Source organism: Zosterops lateralis (genome assembly GCF_965231275.1).
Source record: "Zosterops lateralis genome assembly, chromosome: 3".
NCBI classification, from domain to species: domain Eukaryota; kingdom Metazoa; phylum Chordata; class Aves; order Passeriformes; family Zosteropidae; genus Zosterops; species Zosterops lateralis.
The window spans coordinates 44,587,799-44,614,045 of record NC_139764.1 but is presented as its reverse complement, the minus strand read 5'-3'; the positions used below and the strand labels follow the sequence as shown (position 1 = coordinate 44,614,045).

General features: G+C 39.9%; 1 protein-coding gene across 1 annotated transcript in view; it reads right to left on the bottom strand.

Moving 5' to 3' along the window:
• Positions 1 to 3,713, bottom strand: part of RYR2 (ryanodine receptor 2) — a gene marked incomplete at its 5' end in the record, with an annotated part of 385,437 nt that extends 381,724 nt beyond the window's left edge. The window contains one exon of the mRNA XM_083858180.1: positions 3,666 to 3,713. Within this exon, the coding sequence (XP_083714306.1) occupies positions 3,666 to 3,713 (48 nt within the window). The remainder of the gene's footprint in view (positions 1 to 3,665) is intronic.
• Between the last annotated feature and the right edge of the window lie 22,534 nt (positions 3,714 to 26,247).

The window sequence follows — 26,247 nt, the reverse complement described above, 5'->3', positions numbered from 1 at the left end:
TTGTTTCAAACTGCTCTTCCAGTGTCACAAAGGACACCTACACTTTCCACTGGCAGTCACACTCAGAACTATTAAATCCACATAGAAAATAAGGTAGTAGAGAACATGTTCACACAAGCAAGAAGTTCTTTTTTACTGCAGGCTAATTAAAAAAAAATTTAAGACACTAGAAGAGAGTGCAACATGGAACATTAGGACTCAAACTTAAAAAAAATTAAAAAAAGAGATGATGACTCCATCAGTCCTGGGAAACATGTGCTGCTCACGTTGATTATGCCTCTGATTCCTGACAGGCATGGTAGTCATCACTGTCTCAGAAGACAGTGAAAAAAAACATAACACTGACAGCCCTACTTCAGTGTGTCCTGTTGGTGTCTCCTACCATAAACAGCTAAAAGCAGATCTGCCTCTAATTTAAGAAACTCCACAACTCCAGAAAACCATACACACCAGCATCAGGAGCATCACAAGATCAAACAACTAAATTACACATTCCTCATCACTTTTAGGTACGTATTGCTCCTGAAAATCAGGACACCTTTAAAAAACCTAAGGGACAAATATAGGCAATATATTTTTTAAAGTCTTTCAATTGGTTTTAATCCTCTCCTCAGTTTGCCAACCCACTTCTTGCAAAGGCCTTCCTTTATGGGGATCCTGTGCCACAAAAAACAGTCCTTGCACATGCATATTAAGGACGGAGCCTATGCATTTAGGGGAAAATATTTTCTGTTATCTCCTGGAACTTGGAATTATTTTCACTCTCATCAAATTACACATCCTAATAAAAACCAGGTAATTTCCATGTCAACTATGAATGTTTCAGATTCTTGACTGTAAAGACTATACATTGAAGTCTATTTTGCACATACCGTTGATCTTTTTAGTATTAAAAAAAAGCCCTCTACAGGGAAGATGTCCTCCCTGGACACACAACTAATAAACACACTGCAGGATACTTGTTCCCCTTCACTTCTCCTGCACAGAACATGTTTATTCCGTGGGAGAAGTCAGGAGAACGTATGTCCAAGCCTAAAAAAGGCCACACACAATACAAGGTCATCTCCATGTGGAGCACTCAGCAAACTAATGAGAGATCTCTGTTTCCAGAGTAGCAAGTAATTCACAGGACTATAAAAGAGTTCCTTGAGGAGAACTGAACAGCACAGAGCTGAGCTCCAGTCTGTCCAAAGGACTTCCAAATGAAGTAAACTCTGATGCTCCCACAAATACAGGGTATTAATGCGTTGTGTTCACATCTCAGAAGTGACGTATCAAACTCAAATTATTCACAAAAGAAACAGAAATCCATCCTAGCAGCAGAACTTGCAGGAGATAAGGCTTAATGCCACTTTACCAAAACAAAATCAAATCAGAAAAAAAATTAAAAAAAAATTTAAAAAAAAAAAAAAAAGGCAAGTAAAGGGAATCATTAGACACAATGGAATGTGTGAAGAGAGAAAAATGGGAATTTCCAACATGTGGCAAAAATACAAATTCAGTTTAGTAGCTTAATGCAAATACAGGGCATATTTAATTGGATAAAATCTCATGTGCAATTTTAAACATTAAAAAAATATAGCATTTACATTCCAGGGAAACTCTAAAGATTTTAGGAAGTTTATGATGTCCTACTGAAGAAGAAAATACAAAGAGCACTGTTTACATGTAGTAGGCCTACAGATGTCATCCTGAAAGTACTCAAAGCACTTTGCAGAATGCTTTTTGGTTGCGTACAGTGTTCTTTGAAAAGCTCTCATTTATCTGCAAAACATTTATGAATGCATCTGTCCATAATGAGTATTTTTAAAATAAATAACTAAAAAAAAAAACTGCAGTAATTACCAGGGCAATATCAAATTTCCAGTGCTTTCTGCCAAAGGCATTCAGAAAGTTACACAGATGTAACAGCTTTAGAGACCACTACTGCAAGCTTTCTAAGCCTAGAGAGGTGGAACACTACATCATAAAATATGTCTGAAAGCACTGACTCCTCCAAGTAACGCTCCTAACTTGGACCAAGTGGAAGGAAGAGTAAAAATCACTGTTTACATATGACTACAGATTAAAGACTCAAAACTTCACATGAAATGGGTTTCTCAGACCTTTTAGACTAAACTACACCACAAGCCTCGGTTTACCACATTCAAGGTCATTTTACCACCGGTGCAACATTCTAAACATTTTGAAGTATTATCTAAGACTGGGTTTGCCAAATGTGTATTAAGGCTGACACACATTATCAGGAGTGCTGTTTTACATAACATGCTGCTGCTGTCAGGTGCTGGGGTTTAACATTACTGTAGATGTGCTGAGATGTATTAGCATGCTCAATGCTTCTCCTTCCCTATTAAGCATTCAGATAACATGAACTAAGCTTAACACTCAAGGCTGCCATCGTACAAGTCTCCCAAAAATCTTTACCAGCGAGAAGTACTAACAGAAAGACCCTCATAAATTGAGATGACAAAATATCTTTCACAGAAGTATTTTTCTGTTTTGTCTTTAGGTGTTAGGCAACACTACAAGTCACATAATGCTGACAGGGAAAAAAAGTTGCCAATCTTCATGCCAATGTTGCGTAACAGCTGTATTTTCTGTAAAAGCAGATTTTCCAAGAATCCTCAAACAAACAAGCAAAAATATTTATATTAAGGTGTCCATCTACTATTGAGCAGTTTCTGATAGAAAGAGAAGACAACTGGGACCCAGGATTCTTAATGCTGCAGACAGCATATGGATATGTTTCACATACACTCTGTTGCTTTCTCTCCAACCTCCTTTAGATGTATTTTCTTACAAGCCACTGAACGTGAACGTTTTCTAAATCAGACTGTACTAAATAAAAGAGAAGTTCCGCTTCATCCTACAGTCTCAGTCTTTCCAGCTCTACTTCACAAACGTCTCAGCAATTTTTCCTCAAACTGTGGCACGGTTTGTACACACCATCATTCTGCATGCAGATGCCCATCTGCAAAACTTGCTAGGATTGTGCATATAAACGGCATTTGGGAGATGGCCGAGAAGATAAATAAAAGCATCGCTTGAAGAAACATAATCCAGATAAGCACTAGATGCAGCAGTCCCGATGTATTAATGAAAGGGAAGGAAGAAGCGCTCTAGCGCCTTAACACGCTCTGGACCGAAGTACCGAAAGGATGCGCACGCCAGAAAAAGCCGTAGCAGTCTGTGCCCAGCCAGGAGAACGCCTGCAAGTTAGTGGGAACCTCCGCGGGGAGGGGACAGGGACAGAGACGTGGGGGTTTTTTTTCCCCTCAAGCCTATTTTTGCAAAGGGAGTGTGATTGCAGCTTTGGCGCTGGGGAGGGCTGCTCGGTTAGTCTCTGCAGCAGGCAGAGCAGAGCGGAGCAGAGCAGAGCGGAGCAGAGCAGAGCGGAGCGGAGCAGAGCAGAGGTGCTGCTGGGGAGGCGCCGCTCGCCCCCGCCCGCCCCTCGCTGGCCCTGCCCGGGGCCGCCCGTCCCCCCCGCTCATCCCGCACGGCCATCAGGAGCGGGGCCGGCTGTCCCCCCGCCCGGCCACAGGGGCCACAGGGGCTCCGGAGCCCGCCCCGAGCTCCCCCGCCCCGCTCCCATCCCGGCCGGCCCCCGCAGCCCCCGGCCCGGCACAGCACGGCGCGGGGGTGAGGGAGGCAAGCGCGGCGCTTACAGTTCGCAGGAACTGGATCTCGTCCTCGCCCTCGCCCCCCTCGGCCATGGCTCCCCCTTGTCTCTCCTTGTGCCGGGCGCTGCTCCCGGAGCCCGGGCGGGCGGTGGCGGTGTCTCCCGGAGGATCGCGCCGCTCCGGGCTGGAGCCGGGGCTGGAGCCGGGGCAGGAGCCGGGGCAGGAGCGAGGGCGGCGGCCCCAGCCCGGCCCTGGCTGCTGCCGGCGGGGTGCGGGTGCCCGTGCGCCTGCAGCAGGTTGACAGCGCTGCCTGTGCCCGCCGCGGGGAGGGGGATGCGATTAACCGGGGGCGGAGGGGAGGCGGAGCTCCGGCCCCCCCGCCGCTGCAGGTGATCCGCAGCCCGCTCCCTCCGCACTCCCGACGCGCCGCCCAGCGCCCCTTGCCGGAGCGCCGGGGAGACAGGCGGCTGCCGCCCGCTCCGGGCTCGGCTCGGGGCTCGGGGCTCGGCTCGGGGGCCCCCGGCGTTCACCCGGCCCGGCCTGAGCCCGGGGCTGCCCCCGCTCCTCCGGGAGTCGCCCCAAGGCCGGCGGCGCCCCGGGCACGGCTGTCCCGCAGGAGTTGGGCGTGATGTGCTGCATTGACAGAGACCTCGGGAGCGGGGAATTAGGCGGCTCTGCGCCAGTTATTTTGCCAGCCGGCTGCTCTGTCGGGGAGAGGAGCTGGGAGGTGCAGCGTGGCTCCACCGGGTGTTGGATTGAACCGCCGTATGAGTGGCCTTAACCCGGGGGGAATGCAAGGCTTTAAAATACCATTTCCTTGAAGGATAGCTAGATAGCTACCACGCGTTTTCCATAGGGTGAAGTCAAGGGTTGGCACGGAATAGCTCATCTTTCATGAGCATTCGTGCAGCTCGAACCTTTACAAGGACACCTGTATCCGTCAGGGCGATGCTTGGCCTCCAGAAAGAAGTCTGGCAAGCCAGAGAGCCACCAGAGTCCTGACAGCGACAGCACTCTGAAATCAGTGTATGGCAGAGAGCCCCTGTTAGTGCAGTGCAATGGTCACCAGGGGAGGATAACGGGGTATCTCAGAAATGAGTGAAATTGACGCTGGAACATTGACAGTGAAATGTGTGATGTGGGATGTATAACTCTAGAAGGCTTCTGAAGGGCCAAAACTGGTAAACATAATAAAATCACAATTATTTTGGTAAACAGACTGTGTGGCTGGCATAGCAAAATGTGTGGAAAGTGTTTCTAGAGAAGCTACACCCATAGTCTGTAACTTTATGCTGTTCAAGGGCATCATGAAAAAGTGTGGCACTGTGAGATTTTATCATTGCTTCCAGCAGTGGAAAACCTGTTCGTCTGACAGACTGGAAACTGCAAGAGCAGTCATGACCCATAAGACCTCTAGAGCAAGTAATGTATGAATGTTTAGTAGAGAGGTTCTAAAGATGAACTCCAAAGTAATGACAGCTTAAACATTTCCTCTATCATTTCCTGGTTTCGGTTACTACTGACTTCAAGTGACTTTAACCTCTCAAGCTTACAACTGACTGAAAATATTTGTTTTCTAAGAATGATAAAATAAAGACTTTTTTGACATTGTTCATTCATATTGCATTCAAACCTCTTAAGTATCTCTTCTCCAAATTATTTAGACTGAGAGATATTTATTGAAATAGACCCCAATGATGAAGAAAAGTCCTGAATTTGGTTAAGTTTTTAAAATTAGGTTTCATGAAAAGGCACTGAACAAATATATTTTATCATACTATCCTATCACTTTCTCCTACTTGGCACAGAAATCAGTTCCAGCACAACTCTTTGTGAATGTATTTCATATGGTTGTAAATCTCAGTTCACCTGGTCCAAGGTCTGCATCATAGAACATCCAGGGTACTTTCCATAAGGCTTTGAAGATGAGCATCAGATTAGATGCCTTTTTTGCTTGTTGCATGTAAAGCAAGGACATCATAGAGAAAGGAAAGAAAAAAATATATAAATAGTTCACTATAACATCAGTGCCTGAAACATTTTGTACAGTTTTCAGCACATTATGACATCATGGAAGTTGTTCCAAGAACTGTGGAACTGATCATACCTGGTTTTTATAGATTTGGAGCTCATAAACTCCTTGGTGTTTACAAAAGTGAAAATTCCATCTGAAGCTTCTCCATGCTAGGGCAGTAATATTTCTCTTAACACACAGCTTCGTTGATGTCTAATATGAGTGAAATGTATGCAGGAGTTGTTCACACACCGAAGAGTGTTATGTGGTATCTTCTTTACCTGTGCATCTGTTCTAATGAAATGGCTAGGAGCATGTATATTATTAACCTTCTGTTAAATTGTTGGAATTTTCCACTTAGTTCCAAAGATATTTTGCAGTAACAGAGACACATGCACCACATCTGGCCACATTAGATAATTTGCTTAGGAAGCAAAGTTAAAAAGTATTAAAGATTCTTCCAGAAACTTTCTGAACAGGGTGATAAAGGCCTAATGTAGATGGAAACTTCCTGTTAAATTATTCATCAAGGACAAATGTTCATATGTGCACATAGAATATTACGCATACACCTGTGCAAAATAAATATTAAATATAGTTCCAGCATTTTAGTTGATGTGAGGTTTTAATCAACAGTTATGGTCAACTGCACTGAATAATTAAAAGCAAGTAGTTAAAACAAATGGAAATAACACGATAGTTTCTATCATAACAGGAAGTAATGTAAAGTTCACAGAATTATTTCTTGATGAACTAGTGGGAAATGCAAAAGAATAAACAGCCTCCATGGCTGATATTTACAGGTGGAATTCAGAAGAATTGCCTGTTTTGTGGGGCTGTGGAAGCACAGGGCTCCCTGCTCCAGGACAGCCAGTCTCAAGGTTCAAGATGTCAGTCAACCCCATAGCAATTCACTTTGTGTTCCCCACTGTTATTTGGCCATTTTGAATCTATAGTACATCTCATCATGCCCACTGTTTTCCACAAGTCTGAAGATTTATATCACCGACAGCTGTGCTTTCTATAGAAAAAAATGCAGAAAAAAAGAGTTTCTACTTCTGCCAAAACAACCCTGTACTGGTTTGTGAATTTAAAGGTTCTAACACAATCTCTGAAGCTTTAAAAAGTTTTCACAAGAAAATTGGCATTCCCTTCCAGCTCTAGTTTATGTTTTGTTAGCCATTTAATTGTCTTTATGACATGCATGTAGTATATCTACTTCTTTTTCACCCGATCTAGAAACAGCCTTTCAAATTTTTGGTCCAGTTCTCCCACCTTATACGACCTGCTACTTACTGTAGGCCTTTTGTGGTCCTGTTCTTGTTATGTTCTTCTCAAAATCTCACTTGAAATCTGCCCATGTCCCTGCCCGTTTCTAATTGTCACTATGACAGATACTTTACTTAATGCATTTTGCCTTTGCACAGCAAGGGCTTCTTGCTCCTGCAAGCCTAGATTATCAAGGCAGCAGCGCTGCAAGGATCTATAATATGCCCTTAGCAATTTTCACAAAAAACAGGGTTCTTTGTGTGATGCAGAGGCAGTACAGCAGCACCACCATGACAGCGCTTTGGAGGTATCACAGCAGGATGCTGAACTGAACATAAATTTGACATTATTATAAGGATTTTAGCACTTTCCTTTCATGCATTTTAATCACCTAAATTAAATATTAGAAGAAGATTCATAGGTAATTTTGTGTGCACACACTCAAAGTAACAATCTATGTGAAACAAACAATGTTTGCTGTTTATAATGATAACAAGTACTGTGAGCATTCAGTATTCAGTAATATGAAAGGAACTCCCAGGTGCTTCTTTGTTTTTTATAGCAGGATATACTACCACACTATTTTTTCATCTTGGAAGCACAGAATAAGATAATGCCAATAGGAATTAAATGGGGCAGATACTATCCTTTCTTCCTGGTGCTGCTCTTTCTTACAGCATGTCAGACTTTTCAGCCAAATATCAATCTTGCAAACATGTTATTCCAAATGCTGTAAAACTAGAAAGATTGCATCTCCTATCGCATGTCATAAATCACCCTGTGGTTAGTGAAATTGAGTCAATGTAAAATCTGTGCTGGTTTAGGTCCCAAATGTGACTTGGAAAGAATAAAATTAGTAGACCAAATTCTGCCCAGAATTTACAAGATTTTATTGCAGATTAGCAGAGTTTAAGTGAGAGTAATTATGTTTAAAACCATGTAGTTATATGCACGTCATGATCACCCTGGAGTTCAGGAACATACTCTATTTTCTTCAATTACTGTTTATCCTGAACCAATAAAACACAGTATAAGTGTTAATTACATATCTGTCATTAACAGACATGTACTGTTTTGTACTCTAATGTACATAACTGTACATGTTTTGTACTCTATATATAGCCTGTATGCAAGAATTTACCCAGGAATAGAGTGTTATAATAAAATGTAGGCAGCCAAGCTTTTCCTTTTATAAAAACTTCTGTTCTTCAGGCTCATGTCTAATTGTAGTCTGGAACATGGCTCTGCCAAAGTCTGGAATTTAGATTTCTAACCTAAGAACAAGAAACCGTCACTGTCTGAAGTGTCCTTCCTGGCAAAGCTCAAAGCTTTCAATTTTTCTTTTCATTATTTGATGGGAGGTTGGGGGGTTTATTAACAGTAAGTAGGAGCTATGGATCTTGTGGCTTGTATTTTGGGGAAAAAATAGCTTGCTTGTGTTTTCATTTTCCTGCATCCTTTGAGTTTTTATTGCTCTTCTAATCTTTTTCTAATGAACTGTCTGATAAATTCACTGGAAGCTGTGGGGAAGGCACAAACCCAAAAGAAATGGTTCTTTGAAGATTGTGGTTTTTTCCCCTTTGGTCATTCTGGGGGGCAATAACATATTATCTTTCTGAATAATGTTGGTTTAAATTAAAAGAGTACATTAAATAGCATCCTTAAAATAGAATTTCCTGGTGTTCTCAGCCTTGTAACAGATCATGTTTATAATGTATATAAGGACATATCCATCTCACACTTTTATGGATAAATGGAGATGTTTTTGGTGCCTGCCAACTTGCATTCTTGCAACTGAAATACCATCAGTTTTTAGCCAGTGAAAGGGAATCAATAGGAAGGTAATTCTAATTTTGTTAATAATTTGTGTTAACCATATGTCAGTCTCAAAAATCAACGCTTTTGCAAATAGTTGGAGAAAATCAGCTCTTCAAAGTTTTTCAAAATCTTTTAAAGTAAGATTCTAGGTGCTCCATGTTCCTGATTTAATCTGAATGAGTTAATATCTGAGGACTTAAATAACTCTCTGGAACAAAGACAGGGAAAGCCTTCCTTCTTATTAATATACAGCAATGCATTGTATAATTTTCAGGAAAACTTGTAAAACCAGAAAAATTTCATCCCCTGTCCCTACCATGACAATCTTTGCTGTGATATTTAACAACTCTGTTTCTAAAGCAACAGGCAGATTTCTGGGGGAGATTTTAGTAGCCATAGCACTACTCTGAAAGTTGAGTAATGTGAATAATTGTTAAGACATTTGTCTACCTCAAAAAAAAAAAAAAAAACCTTGTTTGAGAAGGCATTATATTTACATGAATGAATTTTCAGCAATACAGCAGACTTGCATTTTTTCTAAAGAAATAAAGAATATATTTTCCTTGGCTGCTGAGTCAACCAGTTGTAGGTGGGGGAAGGATGAAGGCAGACAGCACAAACACTAGGAACAACATGAAATTTCTGCTAGGATGCTTTACAGGTATTAATCAGATACTAGCCACCAAAGGTCAAAGTTTTTGGCAGGTTATGTAGAAACAACTAATTTTTTTGTCTTTAGAGACAATAAAAAGGATATTCTTCTATGGGGAAATATTTACATTACTTAAAATGCTTATAAATTAGAGAATTTGATAATCAATTCAAAACTCAGTCAGATTGACCATTCTCCAGCTGAATATCCTTTATGCCAGCAGGTGAAATGTATTTTTCTCATAAATATTATGTGAGGTGATGATGTGGTAACCTGGAGAAGCTGCAAGGAGGGGTGAGGGGGTGGGGAGAAGGAGACAAAGAAAAAGAAAGGGAAAACTTTCAAGGTCTTCCAATTATAAATATTGAACCTGTGTACCACAACATCTTTACAGTAATATCTTAATTTTTACCTTCTGTCTGCCTTTCTAATAAACTTCTTCAAGTGTGTCATAACATACAGCCCAAGATTTGAATATTCACACAAGATACAAAACCATCCATCACTTAAAACTAAAACTTAAGCTGGTCATAATGCAAACATCGGATTTGATTTGTGATTATGACAACACAAGTGCAGGATTACAATTGTTACTAGGCAAACTATTCACTGTGGACAAATGATTAGAATCATAGAATATGCTGAGTTGGAAGGATCATCCAAGTCCAACGCCTGGCCCTGCACAGGACACCCCAAGAGTCACACCATGTGCCTGAGAGTTTTGTCTAAACACTGCTTGAATTCTGTCAGGCTGCTGCTGTGACCACGTCTCTGGGGAGTCTGTTCCAGTGCCCAGCCACTGGTGAAGAACCATTAAGTGAAGAACCGAATTTGGCTTTTTTTGAGTCAAAAATTGTGAGCTAAGTCATTCACTAATAAATTTGTTATTCAGCATTGTTCACAAAATATATGGCCGTGGTTTCCAGAGGTATACACTTGGGTTTTGCCTTAGAATACTTCTCACAGCTCCTGTGATGTCTGTGGTGTCATGTAAATGACAAAGTATTGTTTCTGCTGCCTCACTGGTGACAGAGTCAGAGAGACAAGCATTACATACCGTACGTAAGCACAAATAACCCTGTGCACATGCCACTGCAGATAACTGAGGAAAAAAAATAGATGATCCCCACATACTCCTCAGAGAAACCTGTAACAAGGCTGCTTTTCCTCACCATTATTTCACAGGCCAGCATAAACACAGGCCCCTAGTTTTCACAGTTAATTATTAATTGCTTTAATATAGGATAATTACAGAGGTTAAGTAATTTTTCTTTATCATTGCTATGAGTTTATTTCAGCCTTCCTTTAAGTTATTCTAATGTGCTCTACATGAGCCATTCTGCCTGGAAAGGCATGCATGAGCTATAATTTCCTTTTGACATTAAAAGCCACAAATCTAAACATCATTGCACTATTGCAGAGGAAAAAAATGTTTGGCTCTTAACTCAAGATTAGTCTCTGTAGCCATTAAGAAGTGAAAGCTCCATGGAGGTAACAGAACCAAAACCACTGAGATTACATTCCAGTCACAACAAGCCCTTAACTGTTGTAGATAAGGTATCTGGGAAATGATATATAGTAAATAACCAACATTCACTTGTCTGTTTCACTAATATGAAAGAAAATAGTCATTAACACAATTGTAATGCAGAAACAAATAGATTAATTTATTGAAAAGCAATAGTTATTATAAAGGAGTAGCAGAATTTCTGAATTGGAGTCTTGTATCACACTCCAGGAATAAATTAAGACATTAACAGTACTTACGGCATTCTTGCTAGAGCAAAAAACTTATATTTGCTATGGTTCAGTTACTTCTATAATTAAAAAGACAACTGTTTTCTGAAGCTCTGTGAGACTATCTTACATAAATATTTAGTTTAGGTACCTAGTATCTCATCCTATAGCACTAATGAAATTCCTCACCTCTAGAAACTGGAAACACCATCTGTAACTATTCACTGAACAAAATAAAAACATACGCTGAAATGCATCTAAATCAAAATTTATAGCGTATAATGTGCTGAATTCTGAGAAGGAAGGATGTGAGGGGTTGTGTTGTTGTTTTAAAGACAGATACAGTTTGCTATGCTGAACCGGACCTAAAATCTGTGAGAGCTATTTTCTAGTCAGCTTCTGTGGCAAGCAAAGAACTGATGCAAATGGAAACTGTCTATTTCTCCCCTCATTTTCTGTCATAAATTTTTGACCTTGGTTGAATATCTGTTTCATAATGTTTTGTACAGTTGACTTTTTAATGAGTTTTCCTATTGTGTAAAAAATTCTAATTTAATCTTGCTTAAAACCCAATGACTCTTGTTGAATCCAACAATACACAAATCACTGACTGTTTCCAAAATATTTTGACCTCTTGATTGGATCATTTTGTACCATCTGTAAAATATTAGATGTGACTATTCAATATTTGGTAGAACTGCTCACATAATTTTCAGGAATACCAGTTCCTTCCAGACCTTTTTCTTCCTATTCAGTTCTCCCTCCCAGTTCATAGATTCTGCTGTACTTCTTGTAACTCAGACTGATTCCATGAAGAAAGTTCCATTACATTTCCCAGAACGTGTCATTTTAAAAAAAGAACTCTATAATCTCTGTCAGTTACATGGGTATCTCACCAAGTGACCACTGAAATCAAGCTAAACTGTTTTCTTTTGGCATCATCTCAAATTCTTAACTAAGGTGCTTCTGCTTTCCTGACAGCAGAGAGTAATTTTGTAGTCACTGAAAGAGAAAGACAATATTAGGTAATATATCAAGTATTTCCCATCTTTATTATTGATTTTCTCCCTTTGATCTTAATAGTATGTAATATTAATCAATATTATAATATGAATCACAGTACTATAGTATCTTTGTTTTCACTCCTTTTAGTGCACAGCTCTTTCTCAATAAACGCTGTGCAGCCTCTTAAGTATGTTTATACGACACTGCATTGTGTGCCTTATGATACAGCAAAATAATCACCTAAAATCTGTATTCATGAAGTAACGATTGAAAAGTGGTGTTAGTGAGTCACTCTGAGCAGTATGACTTTACTTCATTAAAAGAAGAAAATCACTCTTACTCCACTTAGATGGTCCACTTAAGATCATCTTCTCTTTGAGGTTACTGAGGTCATTTCAATAGCTTTGGAGATCTTATAACTCTAGTTCAGTTGGGCTAACCTCTTGGTAATGACAGTGTGAAAAGGGCAGCTCAGGGCAGGATGATTCGGTCTGAGTAAAGTGAGTGTTCTCACACCACGAGATGACTGAAGCATCATCCAGTTCCAACATTCCTAACAGACCAGAATATTCCTCAGCAAGGAAGGGAAACTGCACTGCAGTGTCACCCACCTAGAAATTAGAGAAATCCATAAACGTACAGATATTTATAAACCATGTATAAGTAAATTTCCACACATCATTTCAAGGCAGGCACCATTTCAGCTGAAAAACACAGCTTTACATTACAGCAGAACCCCCAGGCTTTTCTGCATATAATAAATGGGGATTTTAATTGTCCAATTAACATTTTCTTTTTTAGCAATACATCATGATTTCCAGCATTAACAGCAGCACTGCAGCTCAGGTTTCTCTGACAATTCAGTCTAATCTACTTATTAAATGTTTTTTACAGGCTTGGTTCCATGCTTGCTTCTTGGCATATGTGGACAGCAGCAAAAAAGTGGGTGTAAAGCTCTCCCACAACAGACTGATAACATTTTGCACACACATTATCCAGATGTATATCATTACAAAGCAGCAGAAAATAAGAATTTTATGTTTTGGAACAATACTGGTAGATTTTGAGCTAACTGTTACAGGAAACTATTAGAAGGAGCTCATAAACAATTAACAATGGGACACTCATGTTTCTGCTGATTTAGCAGAAGGCAACAATTTGCTGGTGATTCACTGCTTGTCTCCCAACAGAAACACATAATTTGCTAATCCATTTCAGTCCCTGCCTAGTAATCCTAAAGGATAATGTTAACATTCTTCACTGGTTTTAGCACACAGAATAGGTATAATGAGACTACACATATATACACAGGTAAGACTGTGGGTATACCCATCAGCATTAAGTGAGGATGGAGATCTCACTGCAAATAGAGCAGCACCGACTGCAACATTCACTCTGAATTAGACTTTAAGAGTGACAGAACTAAGACTGCTTTCCTCCTGTTGCAGAAATGTGCTTTTTTTACTGGTCACGAAGACAGGCTTCCGTTTAGGCCATGTAGCAGATCTTTCCTACTGATAGCTGAACTTATTTTAATGAAATTCAAGCAAGACCATAAGGGAGGGAACTGTCTTCACAATTTTTGCCCAAATCAAGTAGTACTAGCTTTAGGATCAGTATTTTCTGCAGTGATATTGCTACTGCTTACAGTCCCTCCACCCCAGCTTGTATGATCAGTAGTTGGTTGTTGGGAAAGAACTGTGACTTTTGCATGCAGTGGCCCCTCCACTTTGGATCTGCTCTCAGAGTTCATAAATATAATTTTTCACAGACAAGATAAAGCATTCAAATGAAACATTAGTCCTGTCTAAGGACAAAGGAGGGCATTTAATGAGTCTTGACATAAAGTTTTGTCATTCAAATAGTCACATGGGTAGTTCCTCTCCCATTAAGTGTGATTCCTTATTGTCTTTTCAATGTTATTTTTGGAAGATATCACGGTTCTGTTTCAATTGCAGGTTCCCACAGTCCCTAAAGCTCATTGTCCTTCACTACTGGTGAAGGAAAGAAACAACCTAGGAGCAATATATATACTGGATTTAAAGGAGGTAGCTATTTGTAGTGATATTTCCATTCATTTATTTTCCTTTGTGGTGCTTTCATAACCACCCCTTCTGAGCTCTGCCCATTCAAAGGGCAGCTAAAAAATACTGTTTAGTCCACTTGAACTGGCACAGAAAAGTAGCTTTATCAGCAGAGCTGAGTTTATTTCTTTCAAATGTGCACAGCTTTAATTTTTGCCAAACTAAAAGCAAAATCCCTCAAATTTATGTAGCATACTCATGCCTCTTGCTCCAAATAGTGAAGAGCAAAGTCTTAGATCATACTTTCTGTCTGTTGCATTAAAAAAATAAATGTTAGAAGAGATTCCTGCATATGGAAGATATCTTGGTCTCTAATTGGGGCTGGGAGAAAATGACTCCAAGTACATTTGACTTATGTGCTTATATCTAAGATTATGTAATGTTTTTTGGTATTGAATAAAATTGTTCTGTCTAGTCAGAGGTACAAAGTAAGTTTTATGAAGAATCCAGGGTGGGACACTAACCAGACAGATTCGCCAAGTCATTTGGTCATTCCCCAAACACCCCATGTGTTTTTTTCTGTCAAATGATCAGGGAAGTATAAGTTTGATAGGAAAGGAGGGACAAAAGTCTTCATTTAAATATGACAGTCTAGGACATCTGGATTAAGAGTATCAAACTGTACACTTGCTTTCACAGTGAAAATTAAAATGCTTTGAGTCTTCTTAACTAGGAGAGAAAAAAAAAAAAAAAAAAAAAAAAAAATCAAACAAAACACCAGAATAAAATACATTAAGCAGAACAGTAAAAGATTTTCCGTTGCCTTTCCCTACAGTCTTGAAGTTTTTATAAGGGAAAATTTTACTTGGTGTGAAAGAGAGCACCCAAGTTAGAGTTAGTTGAAATCAGGACTACTAAATCAGTACTACTTCCTTGTAACAAACCAGACCCACCCAGCAAAGGGGAGCAAACCATGGGGAAAGGAAAAGAAAAAAATCTTCTATTTCAACTCACTTGCACTTGGAAAAAGACAGACCCAGCACATGGTCTTATCAGCCACTCCAAAACCTGGCAAACTCCAGGCAGCATCTGATGACTACAATGCTGCTTTTAGCTGCCCTTTTAGTCATGGGTTCATAGCAGGGAAAGGAGATGTGCCACAGCCCTAATCAGCTAAGTCACACCTCCTAGGAAAACACCCACACACAAAGGTCAGAAGAAGGCCTCTAAGAGGAGGGCAGAAAAGAAAATGAGATAGGAGGTGATGGTGAAACCCAACTGTTGTACATTGTATAGATTCCATTTGGTGTCATGGATGAGCTTCACTCAGGGGAATGATAACACCCTTTAGTCTCTCCTCAGTGGAGGTGGGCAGAAGTTCTGCCAGGATTAGATGGCAAGTATCCATCAGCCTCATCTGTTCCTTCCCTTCATTTCAATATTTGTAGGCCCAAAGAACCAATGACAGGGGGGAAGATGGCAGATTTACTTACAAGGTTTAATTAGTTTAGTTTGTTTAATTAATTTGGTTTGTTTTACCTGGTGCATTTTGGTTTGTTTTTACACAATGGAGTATTTTACATATTCTGCTCCCTGTTATTAAAAAGAAGAAAAAAATCTTAATCAGACATGGTAAAAGGAAGCAGATCATTGGAATTGTATGAAAGGAAACATTTCAGCACAAGGTAAGATAACCATGTTGTTTCCTTAAACCCTGCAACACTCAGTAACTGCATTTTTCAAAGTACAAAAAGCCTATTTTTCTCAGTTTTCTTAGATTATCAGGTTTGCCCTTGAGCATACAAAAGTCACTAGTTTAAAGTCCAATTGGATTTGCCTTTGATTTGTTCTTGATCCCACAGAATCTTGACATAATAAAGATTAGATCTAGAGATAATAAAGATTTTCAGCCATCCCAGTATTATTGCCAGTTGCAGCTTACTTAATATTTTGCTGAGATTTATTTGTATCTATCAGCTTCTTTCAGGATATTACTTCATGTCACAGAAACTGTATTTCAAATTTTAAAAACTAGTTACCAATCCAAAATTATCTTTATTAATTTTTTGCTATTAATTCTTCTTAGGATGCTAAAAAAATGTTTTCAAGCATATGTAATTTAGGATATTATGACTAAGGGTTCTGCAGAATGCATTTTAGAATTTTGTTTGCATACATAGGGCCTATTCCTACAATCCTTTTTCTTCTGGGTGGCTTTGTTAAGATAAGACTGCAAAACTGAGACTTTTTTAATGTAACAAATCAAAAGATGTCAGAGTCCAGGGCATCCCTCTGGGTGCCCTAGATGGTCACAGACCTCGGTAGAGGTGCCTGGGATCCAAAGAAGAGGGTCTGGGGTCTGTGCAGGGGGGTTTGCCTGGCACAGAGACACAGTCTTTGATTTCAGTCCATGTGAAAAACTTCCAACAGAGAGAAGAATTGCAAGTCACAAATGTGTAACAGACAGTAGTGTAGTCATCACCAAGTAGAAAGTTTTGTAGTTTTGGGTTTTTAGAATGAAGGCGAAAGGGGACAAGATGGAGGAATTAGGGTGGAACCCTGGGTTCTTCTTGCTCTTCCTTGGCATCCATTTTCTGTAGTGGCGTGGGCCAAGGTAGTTTGACAGGATTGGATCAAAGTAGAGATGACCCTTCTAGTATAGTTACTAGGCATTGGCATGAAATTGTAAATAATGGGTACGTAGTTATCTGTATAAAAGCAGAGTGACCACCCATCACGAGGGGAGTCACCTCGTGTCTGAGCTGCTGTGAACATCTTGGCTGGACACAAAGAACTTGTAAGATAAGAATTAATAAACAACGTGAGAAACCAAGAAAACCAAGACCTTGAGACTCCACTTCATTCCCGCACCAAGCACAGATGCAGACTCAAAGCCTTCAGAGGTTGGAGAGGGAAAAACACTCCCTTGAACCCACTCGAACCACCAGCCTGGAATCTCGGGTCAGAGAGAAACATAAAACCCGAGAAAAAGATATGTGAACAAGTTTTTGAGTCATATGCAACTGAAAGTATACAAGGATTAATTCATGTGCAGAAACAATGGCCCAGCAACTGAATGTATGTCAAGAATAGACAAGTCATTTGACTTTAAAAAATATATATAAATACATGAGTCCCATCTTTTTGATCAGAATATGAATCACACAAACTACATACTCATGAAAGAGCCCTCTCTCTCTACATTTAGTGGAATACATCCAATGTAGATTTCTCAGGGAGGCTGTACTCCCATCTGTGGTGACATTGGCAGCAAAAAAAAAAATCTCTTCATAAGCTTGCTACCCATTTTCTAAAGTCACTCCATGAGGGGGAAAAGGCAATGCGACAACCACATGCAGGTATGGGGCAGCAGGTTACATCTGTGGGATGAAGGGCTGGGCTCTGTGGGGAAATGAGGCGACACAGCCTGCCCTGGGCCACTCGGAACCACACTGAGCAGGAGCACCACATCTGGCAGGCCTGTGTCCCCTGGTGTGCTCAGCATGGCAGCAAGAAGTTCCTTCACAGAGCGCCTTGACAGAGGTCCTTTCCACAGAGAAACATGCAGTGACAAGGAAAGCAGTTCTGGTCCAGGATACTCAGTACACCTGTGGTTTGTCTTTGCATGCCATCCCAAACATGCAGTGCTTGGAGTGCAAAATTTTGTTACAGGTGATTTAACTACACATTCAGTATAAGCTGGAAGTACATGGATACACAGGACTGCTACAGAGCCATCACCACTGAAGACAACCAGTGCCATAAGGGAAACAGCTGGTACAGGAGCATCTATGAGAACATTGTTGCATAAGCACACTTAATCTCATTATAACAAACAAGATTTTCATCACAAGCTGAGAATTTCAAGCATTGCACTGTCATGGGAGGAAGACAAAGAGACCCAAGAGGATATCGGCAATTCCTTACTCATCAAAGATCAATATATAAAATAGTTTATATAGGTGATGTAATTATCAATACTTAACAACCAGGCCAGGAGGAAGTTCCTTGCCCCAAACAAACAGTGAGAAAGTGTGAAACTGTGACTCATTTGGCCATGGAGCTGTACACCACATGCCAGAGGAGGAGCAGTAGGGCCAGAGAGACACCAAAACAGTGGGAGAGATAAAAGTGCATAAAAGAAGGTTTGATAATTTCAAAGGGTGAGGAAATCACAGAAGCTTAGATCTGAACACATATTTTGCTTGCAGGATGAGTTTCATCGTACAGATGGTTACTATTTCATCTCAAAGTAAAGGCCATTACACTGTATGTTCTGGCTTCTGCTCAACAAATACATTCTGTTTCTTTCCTACTCCCATGAATTTCCCATTTTTCTTTAATATGAATTTTAAGACATTGGAGCTTACATAGTCCCAGCAACAGATCCAAAAGTTACAGCTGAAATGTAGCTCCAAGCTGTTCTCTCGTCCTCCTTCACCCAGGGAGATCTCTGGTTAAGTACAGAGCTATAAAATTTCCTCTAGGTGATCAGAAGGCTTGTATATTTGTGTGTCTCCTGACTGATAAGCTTCTCCAGACGCTCACATGTATTTCGGGATAGCAGTAGACATAAAACTGAAGAGCTGAAATCTAAAAGTCTGCTATGCAACAGACACAATGTTTCCTTCTCAGTCTGGTCTTTTCAGTGTTACATAAAACAGCCTTATAGGTTTGATTCCATTTAGTTGTCAGCTATAGAGGATATTTTTAGTACAAAAATTTCAACACTATCTTGAGACAGTGTTAAGCTAAGGACAGCCAATGACATGGACAAGTGTAACTTGACCCTATTTTTCAAAACAATAGAGATACTGAAACAGTTAATCTCTCATGCTGTAGCTATGTTTTCAAACTAAAACTGCCAAGAGGAAAGGAATGCAGTAAACATCTTTGAGTATACAAATACTGTAGAGAAGATGGCAGATGACAAGTTTCTTGAAAGATTTTAAGAAATGCAGATGTGGAAAATTATCATCTCTTAAATTATCTCCTTATCTGTGACTATTTCTGTGTTCGTCTCAAGTAGCATTTGCCCTCTTCTCATATTCACATGCAATTTTCTAACTTCTGATAAAAGAAAATACATTATTTCACATTGAGCCTATACCAGAAAGACACAGAAAAGAATCACAATAAATACACTAATGCTATCTAGACCTCTGGCAAGGTTTACAAAGAGGCTGGAACCCAAACAGGTACATCCTGTGTAACAGTGATGCCTGCACAAACACTTGAATTTCTGATAAAATTTAAGAAGAAAGAAAAAAAAAAAAAAAAAGAAGCCTTAGTTCTATGCTGCCCTTCACAGTCACCTGAGCCAAAGCAGCACCCTGAGAACAAGCTGCAGAGCTGCAGGAGATAAAGAGATCCTTTCTTTTTAAGAGTTTTCCACAATTAGGTGAATGACAACAGTTTTTATTTGTAGCCTGAGAATGCATGAAGACTAACAGAGAAAATCTTTATCCCTAAGGAGAGTTCCTCTTTTCTTTTGCTTTAATGGAAGAAAATTTAGTCCTGTTAAAAGAAACCTTTCAATGCAAAGCAGAATTACTTCCTTCAGTAATATTATTCAGTATTTAAATAACCAGTTTAACAAGAACAAAAAGACCTAATTTCAGAACTGGATATCGGGTGGATATGCAATTAACAACCCAAAGGGAATTACAGTCTGAGCCTATTTAAATGACTGTTGTGATTAAGATATTTGACTGTCCTGTTTCTTTCCTATTTGGGCTTATTAATAGCCCCATATCTCAGTGATTCTATCTAGGTAAAGGGACTATCAAAGTGTTACTTTCCATTTTCAAAAGGTACTTTCTAGTGTCACCCCTCTGAAGCTTCATATCACCATGTAAAATTTTTGCTTACATATCTTTAGGATTTTTACATCAATTACTGTTTCAGATTGCCTGTTTTGTTCTCCCACTTGATATAAATATTTATTCATTATCCAAGATTTAATTCTACCTGCAAAGGTCATTGATTTTAAGCTTTTACCACCTTTAGTTTTGTTTCTGAATTGTCAGTGGTATACATATATATATATCTCCACATGCTAAAAAACTGATCATTATACTCCATTTATAATAAGAATTGCATCTAGTTGGACAGGTATTTTTGGTGACTTATTTTAAAATTATACTAGATATCATTTTGATTAGAAATATTAACTTGTCACATACTGAAGCAAGAATTATGTTTGTCTGAAATTGAGAAGAAGGTTGGCTATACATCCAACTTTGATATTAAATCCTGTCTAGTTAGCCTTCAGAGTAATTTTCCTAAACTTTAAGGGCTATATGAAAAGAGGATTGCCAAGCTTCCCAGGCAGAATACTCAGCACTTTTAGCCTATCATGTTTTGACATCTACAAGATATTTTTGCTAATAACTAGCCAAAGTGAAGGCTCTGTGTTTGATCTACTGTTAGCTGGTTTAAATATATAGTCCTGTAGAGACAGACTTGAACAGTGAAGAAGCCTGATCTTCAAAATTTGTTAAAGATAACGCAATTACGGCCATGCACTCACCAAGACAGAGCTTGATTTGTTTGGATTTTATGCCATGTCTTTGACTTTCCAACTACTTACGAATAATTGCATAGTGGGAAGCCCCTGCAAATCTAAATTCTTAAGGAAAAATCTCATTGCTTTAGTTCTCAAAAGCTAACATTAGCATATTAAGCTTTGCCTCCTAGTAAACTTAAGTGAGGCCTCCTTATAACTCTATGAATCTAAGAGTTTATCCTCTTATATCTACAAAAACTATTCAGAGATCTCAGAGTGACTGTGAACATACACTGATGACTGAGAAAGCTAGCAAGAAATGCCTGCAGTGTTTTCCCTGATCTTGCCTTTCTGACAGAGCACAACTCAGCAAGAATATATTAAAGAATAGAATTGCAAAATTCAGGAGGGGAAAACTATAGCCAGAGCTTTTCCCCTGTGTCATTGTCTGCATGCACATGAGAAGAATCATGCTATCTATAGATAATAGGTATTTCTGAAACAAAATCAAGCACCAGCTAAAGACAGATATTTTAATCCTACAGCCTACATGGCTTTCTAAGAAAGATGCAGTTTAAATCGAAGGTAAAGGTATTATGCAGAATTAATTGATAAGGTCCTCTAATCTTCTGTAAAAGAGATTAGAGTAACTGATGACTTAAATAGTTTCTTCTGAGCTTAAGGACCATGAAAGCCTTGCTTTTTTTTTTTTTTTTTTTTTTTTTCCTTTTTTTTTCCCCAAAGTTCATCATCAAGAGTGCAGTGCCTCCTGACATTTTTGGACAAGTCCCAAGATAATACAAATATTGCACAGATTATGAAAACTTAGAACATTCCCTAAAACTTTTGAGAAAAAGAAGATGTTGAAAAACTAGCCACACAGAAAGTTTAAATAAGAGGATGTTGTGTACTAACAAGATTTTTTCACACACGGCATTTGTCTGTTCTTACTGCACTTGCTGTTTTGCTAACTCTTAGTGTGTCCAGCAGGCTGGCAATGCTCATGTAAACTTGTTTTGCAGCAGCTCAGTTTTTATCTGGTCTTTGCAGCTTAGGGAGCTGGGAATGCTTCTCTGTTTACTTCTCTTCTACAAAAGCACAGAGCCTCTTCCAGCACACAGAAACTATTAGAGTGATGAATTATCCATTCCCTCTGCTCCCAGATGTAACCATCTCAGTTACTTGTACAACTAAATATTTGTTGTCATCTCACATTTGTAAGTATTCTACCGTGGCCAAAGTAGGAAAGCAGCAACACATAAATCAAAAGTTTTATTTTTCCATTCCATATGCCACAGTCTGTTAGAAGATCCAAACCAGACTGAAGTAGCTGTAAAGAAACACAGACCTTACAGCTGTGTGTACAAGAGAGCAAATGTAGTCTTCTACCAGACCAGTTAACATTGTGTAGACCTGTTATAACAATTATTTGCTTAGAGCTTTTAGTGGCTTGTTTTATTGTGCTGAATGGAAGAGCAGTTCAGCTGCTGTTCTGAATCTATCTCCAAATAAGTATTTTTCTTTCCATAGCACACACAGGGAACCGAGCACAGCTACATTCCTAAATTGGGTGCCCATAGACAACGTGACTGCCCTGTGCTCAGCATAGCACACTCTGCCATCCCCAGCCAAGGCAGCTTTTCACCATTTGAAGCAGACAAGAAAGCACATTCTCCCAGCAGGGTTCTCTCATGCACTGGCAAGTTTAATTCAGCAGAAACCTGTGCAAACCACGTGGATCTGCCAGGAAGTGCTCCATGGCTTTTGCCTTACAGGCCAGCTGGGAGCCCAAGGAAATTTCATCTCTCAGGATAATACAAGGTCCAGGTGCTGAGGTGGGCTTAGGAACCATCAAAGCAAAGGGCCTGTACTTACCTATTTTTCCTAACACACACAGTTCCAGGAGAATGGAGAATGTCTGGGATAATGTCACTGTGCTGTAAAACCACTCATCTCCCAGCTCTCAGCTCTGCCAGCAGCACAAGATGACGTATGAGGGGAAGCTTCAGGCTGGAGGAGAAAGAGCCCAGACCAGAGACCAGCACGAAGAAGGTGAAAATACAGGAAAAGGGATAACAGGATTTAGGACCAAGGACTAATGTTTTACAGGGGATCTGTTTTGCTGGGCTGCACTTCCAGCAGTAGACCTGTGAGCAGTTGTAGAGCTCCACTCTAGGCTCTGTCTATATTCCAATTTCAGCCCCACGGTCTTCCCTTGATTCATTTCTATGGTGAGGAAATCCCTACAAGGGAGATAGTCCCTGCTTCAGGCAGCCTCTGAAGGAGAGTAGGATGATGGGGTGTGGATAATGGGGATCAGTCTGGATACAACCCCTCTGTCACCTCTCTCTTTCCCTGAGCCTGCCTTCAGCCTGTCCTCTCCTTAGCATCCCCTAAGTGTCTCTGTGTATGAGAGGAAGGAACTCTGCCCTTTGCATGACCCATGGAGTAAGGACACAAATCCACTGAGAATCATCCTTCCAGAAAAAAGTATCCAGAAAAGCAGCAGATGCTGCCTGGAGAAGGGATTCCCCTAGCAGCAGCCCACACATTCTCCACTGTCCAGGAAAATTTAAGCTCAAGATGACCCTCCCTGTCTGTTTAACCTCTGTCTCCTCCTCTAAGAATTTCCTTCCTTCCCACACAGTAAGAAAGATTGATGGACTCTTTTTGTCATATGCCAAAAGGATACTTTGTTTGTTTTGGTTTTTTGGGGTTTTTTTTTAATGAACAAATTAAAACGTCAATGACCTGGACTTGCATGAGAGATGTAGTTATTTTGCCTGCTCATTTGGGTGACATTTGTGTCTTTCTCCCTTTGCTGCTCTTGGGGAGAGGATCACAGAAGTGGTGTGAAATGACTGGCTTTCTACTATGCTCCAAAATACAGTCTAGAGTTCCTCCCAATTGTTTCTAGAAAGTTATTCTGCATCTTAAACTCCTGTGGTTTGTCTCCATGCCTGGGAGTTTTGGATTGCCCTTTGGTAAGTGAGCAGAGAGATATTTTGGGGTAGTAGTCCTTTAGTCTGGCCAAAAATAAGTACAATTAAGATAAAATAAGGAAAAAAGGGCAAGTTTTTGCCTAAAATTAGGTGTTGACAGAGCCACCACAATATGTACCATCCTGATTACAAGTTTCAGATTTTGACTATATTATGTCACTTCTCTATAGCACAACAGAGATTTCACTATGTGACTCTTGCAGAGTAATTTTATATAAAAAAGACTGATATCTTTCAGTAAATTGGTTATGTTAGAAAAACCTTAGTATGTCAGGACTTGGTGACTTGTTGATCAGGTAGTTACGAGAGTGTAAAAAAATTAAGGTCTGTCTTTCATTTCCTGTTTGATCTACAGGCTCCTGCCAGCCTAGTTCTGCAAGATGGGGAGGAGGCAGATTCCTCCTTGACACAGCTTGGGAGACAAACCCCTGACTGTAGCCGTAGTTGCATCAGGAAAACAGCACTGGTCTGGTCTTGGCAAAGCTTCTCTGTGCCATACAGAGCAATTTGCTTATGCTGTTGTGCAAAGCAGAGCCCTCCACAGCTGGTGTTTGCTAACTCACAAAAACATGATACAGCTATTTAAGACAAGGGTTACAGAGTCATGTGCTGACTGTGGGAAGCTGTCCCCATTGAAAAATGGCTGCTGCTAACATTTCACTCTTGTGAAAATCACTGTGCTCCTGCACTCTCCCATGACCACATTTGGGCAGGACTTCATTGTAGATCTTATCAAGAAGTCTTTCTTCTCACAGGAAAATATTTTGCAAAACTGTCAAGATTTTCATTTCTACATTTACTCCTTCAAATACTTCAGAGATTCTGAAGGCTTTCATTTTCAGTGCTTAGAATAAGTGCAATGCAACAAAGTTCTGACAGTCCAAAATATTTATTTGCACAGTACTTCTTGCTGTTATAATTTATAGCCCTGCATGGGTACTTTTACTATGTTTTTTAATTCATAGTAAAGCCATAACTTGCAACGTGGTCCCTGGATGTCAGTGGTTCAATATGAATAAACAAACTTGAGCAATAAGAATCTAAGTCAATTACCCTTTTAGTCAAAGAAAAGTGCATGTCTGAACTGTGGACTTTTCAGCCAGATCTCATTACCACATTTTTAAAGGGAGCACTTCAGAATAGTTTAAACACCACCAGCAAACCAGGAACATGAATACTGGCTAGGTGTCCTGTCAGTAGCATTACACCTTCCAGTTTAAAACATGATGGCTTCTTTTGCCCTTTCTCCCACATTTCTAATCTTAATTGCTGTGGAGTCAAGGCTGCCATTTAGCAGACAACTTGAGCTGTGCATTAACATGTATTTAAGGTGACACTAGCTCCTACAAAATAAAAGTCGTCCACACACTCCGCCCACCTTTGGCTCTGCATCTCTCTTGGACATTCACAGTAAGCAGCTGGATAGTGAGACAAGACCGTGCTATTTGGGTGCTTTGGCTTCCCAGGCAGCGTGGGGAGAGGATCAGAGTTGCAGCCACTAAGGTGGCTGAGGCACCTTCCTGCAAGCATGGAGCCAGGAGGGATGAGTACGGAGGCTGGGGATTGGGCCAGGCAATGACAGCACCAGCTCCCAGGCAAGAACACCACCAGTAGGTCACTGGCAGGCTTCCATTTCAAGCAGCCCACTGTGCATTAGTGCAGTCTAAATAGGCATTTGGCAAGCCTCACATCACCTCATATGAGAGCATCTCACTCCTTAATGCCATCATTAATTCTGCACTAAATGCATCCTTTTTCAAGAAGGAAACAATAAAAAAGGCAAAATTCTTGAGGCAACAGTGCAGAGAAGCCTCAAGGGTTGTGATTCCAGAGGACTGACCTCGCTGACAACTCCAATGCTTTGTACAGAATTACTACAATGCAGTGAAAATCAGAAAAAATGGAAGTAGAAATAGTCAAAAAATAATATAAATCTGAACACAATCTGATCCAACTCAGTACCATGTTAGGTATTAGAAGTAAATCAAGTAATCTTGAAACTCCTAGCAGTTTGTCTTCACTACTCAAGAATAAAACTTCAGGCCAGTCTCTCACAGAATTCCATTATAAGTCATGGAGTTGCAGGAGATATGTATATGCCCAGTTTTAAGAAAGAGAAAATGTAAGTGATTTTAAACTATGCGCAAAGAAGCTACTAAACTACTATGGTAATGACATGCATGGGAATTAAAAATAGGCAGTCTGAAAACCAGAAGGCTTGGAAACAAAGGAACTCAAATCGCATTTCTCTGAAGTAACTACTAAAATAATATAAAGGGGTACATATAGCACCATTCAAAGGCTATTTGTGAAGGCATGTTCAAAAGGCGCTTCTCTTCACAATTCATCTATGGAGATCTCAAAACTTTTACTTCTAGTCAGCTAGGAAGAGATTCAAATTGACTTTATCTGACTTCTACATGCATGGTACATGCATTTTTTTTGCTTACCCTCTGATGTGCTGATGCCCAGCAGCTTCTCAAACATGTTCCAGATAACACAGTGCTTCTTATAAATTTGTAATACTTATTGCAACATCAAGAATTATGAAAGAAAAAAAATACAGATGCTGTCAGCACAAAGCAAATGTATTTGGTT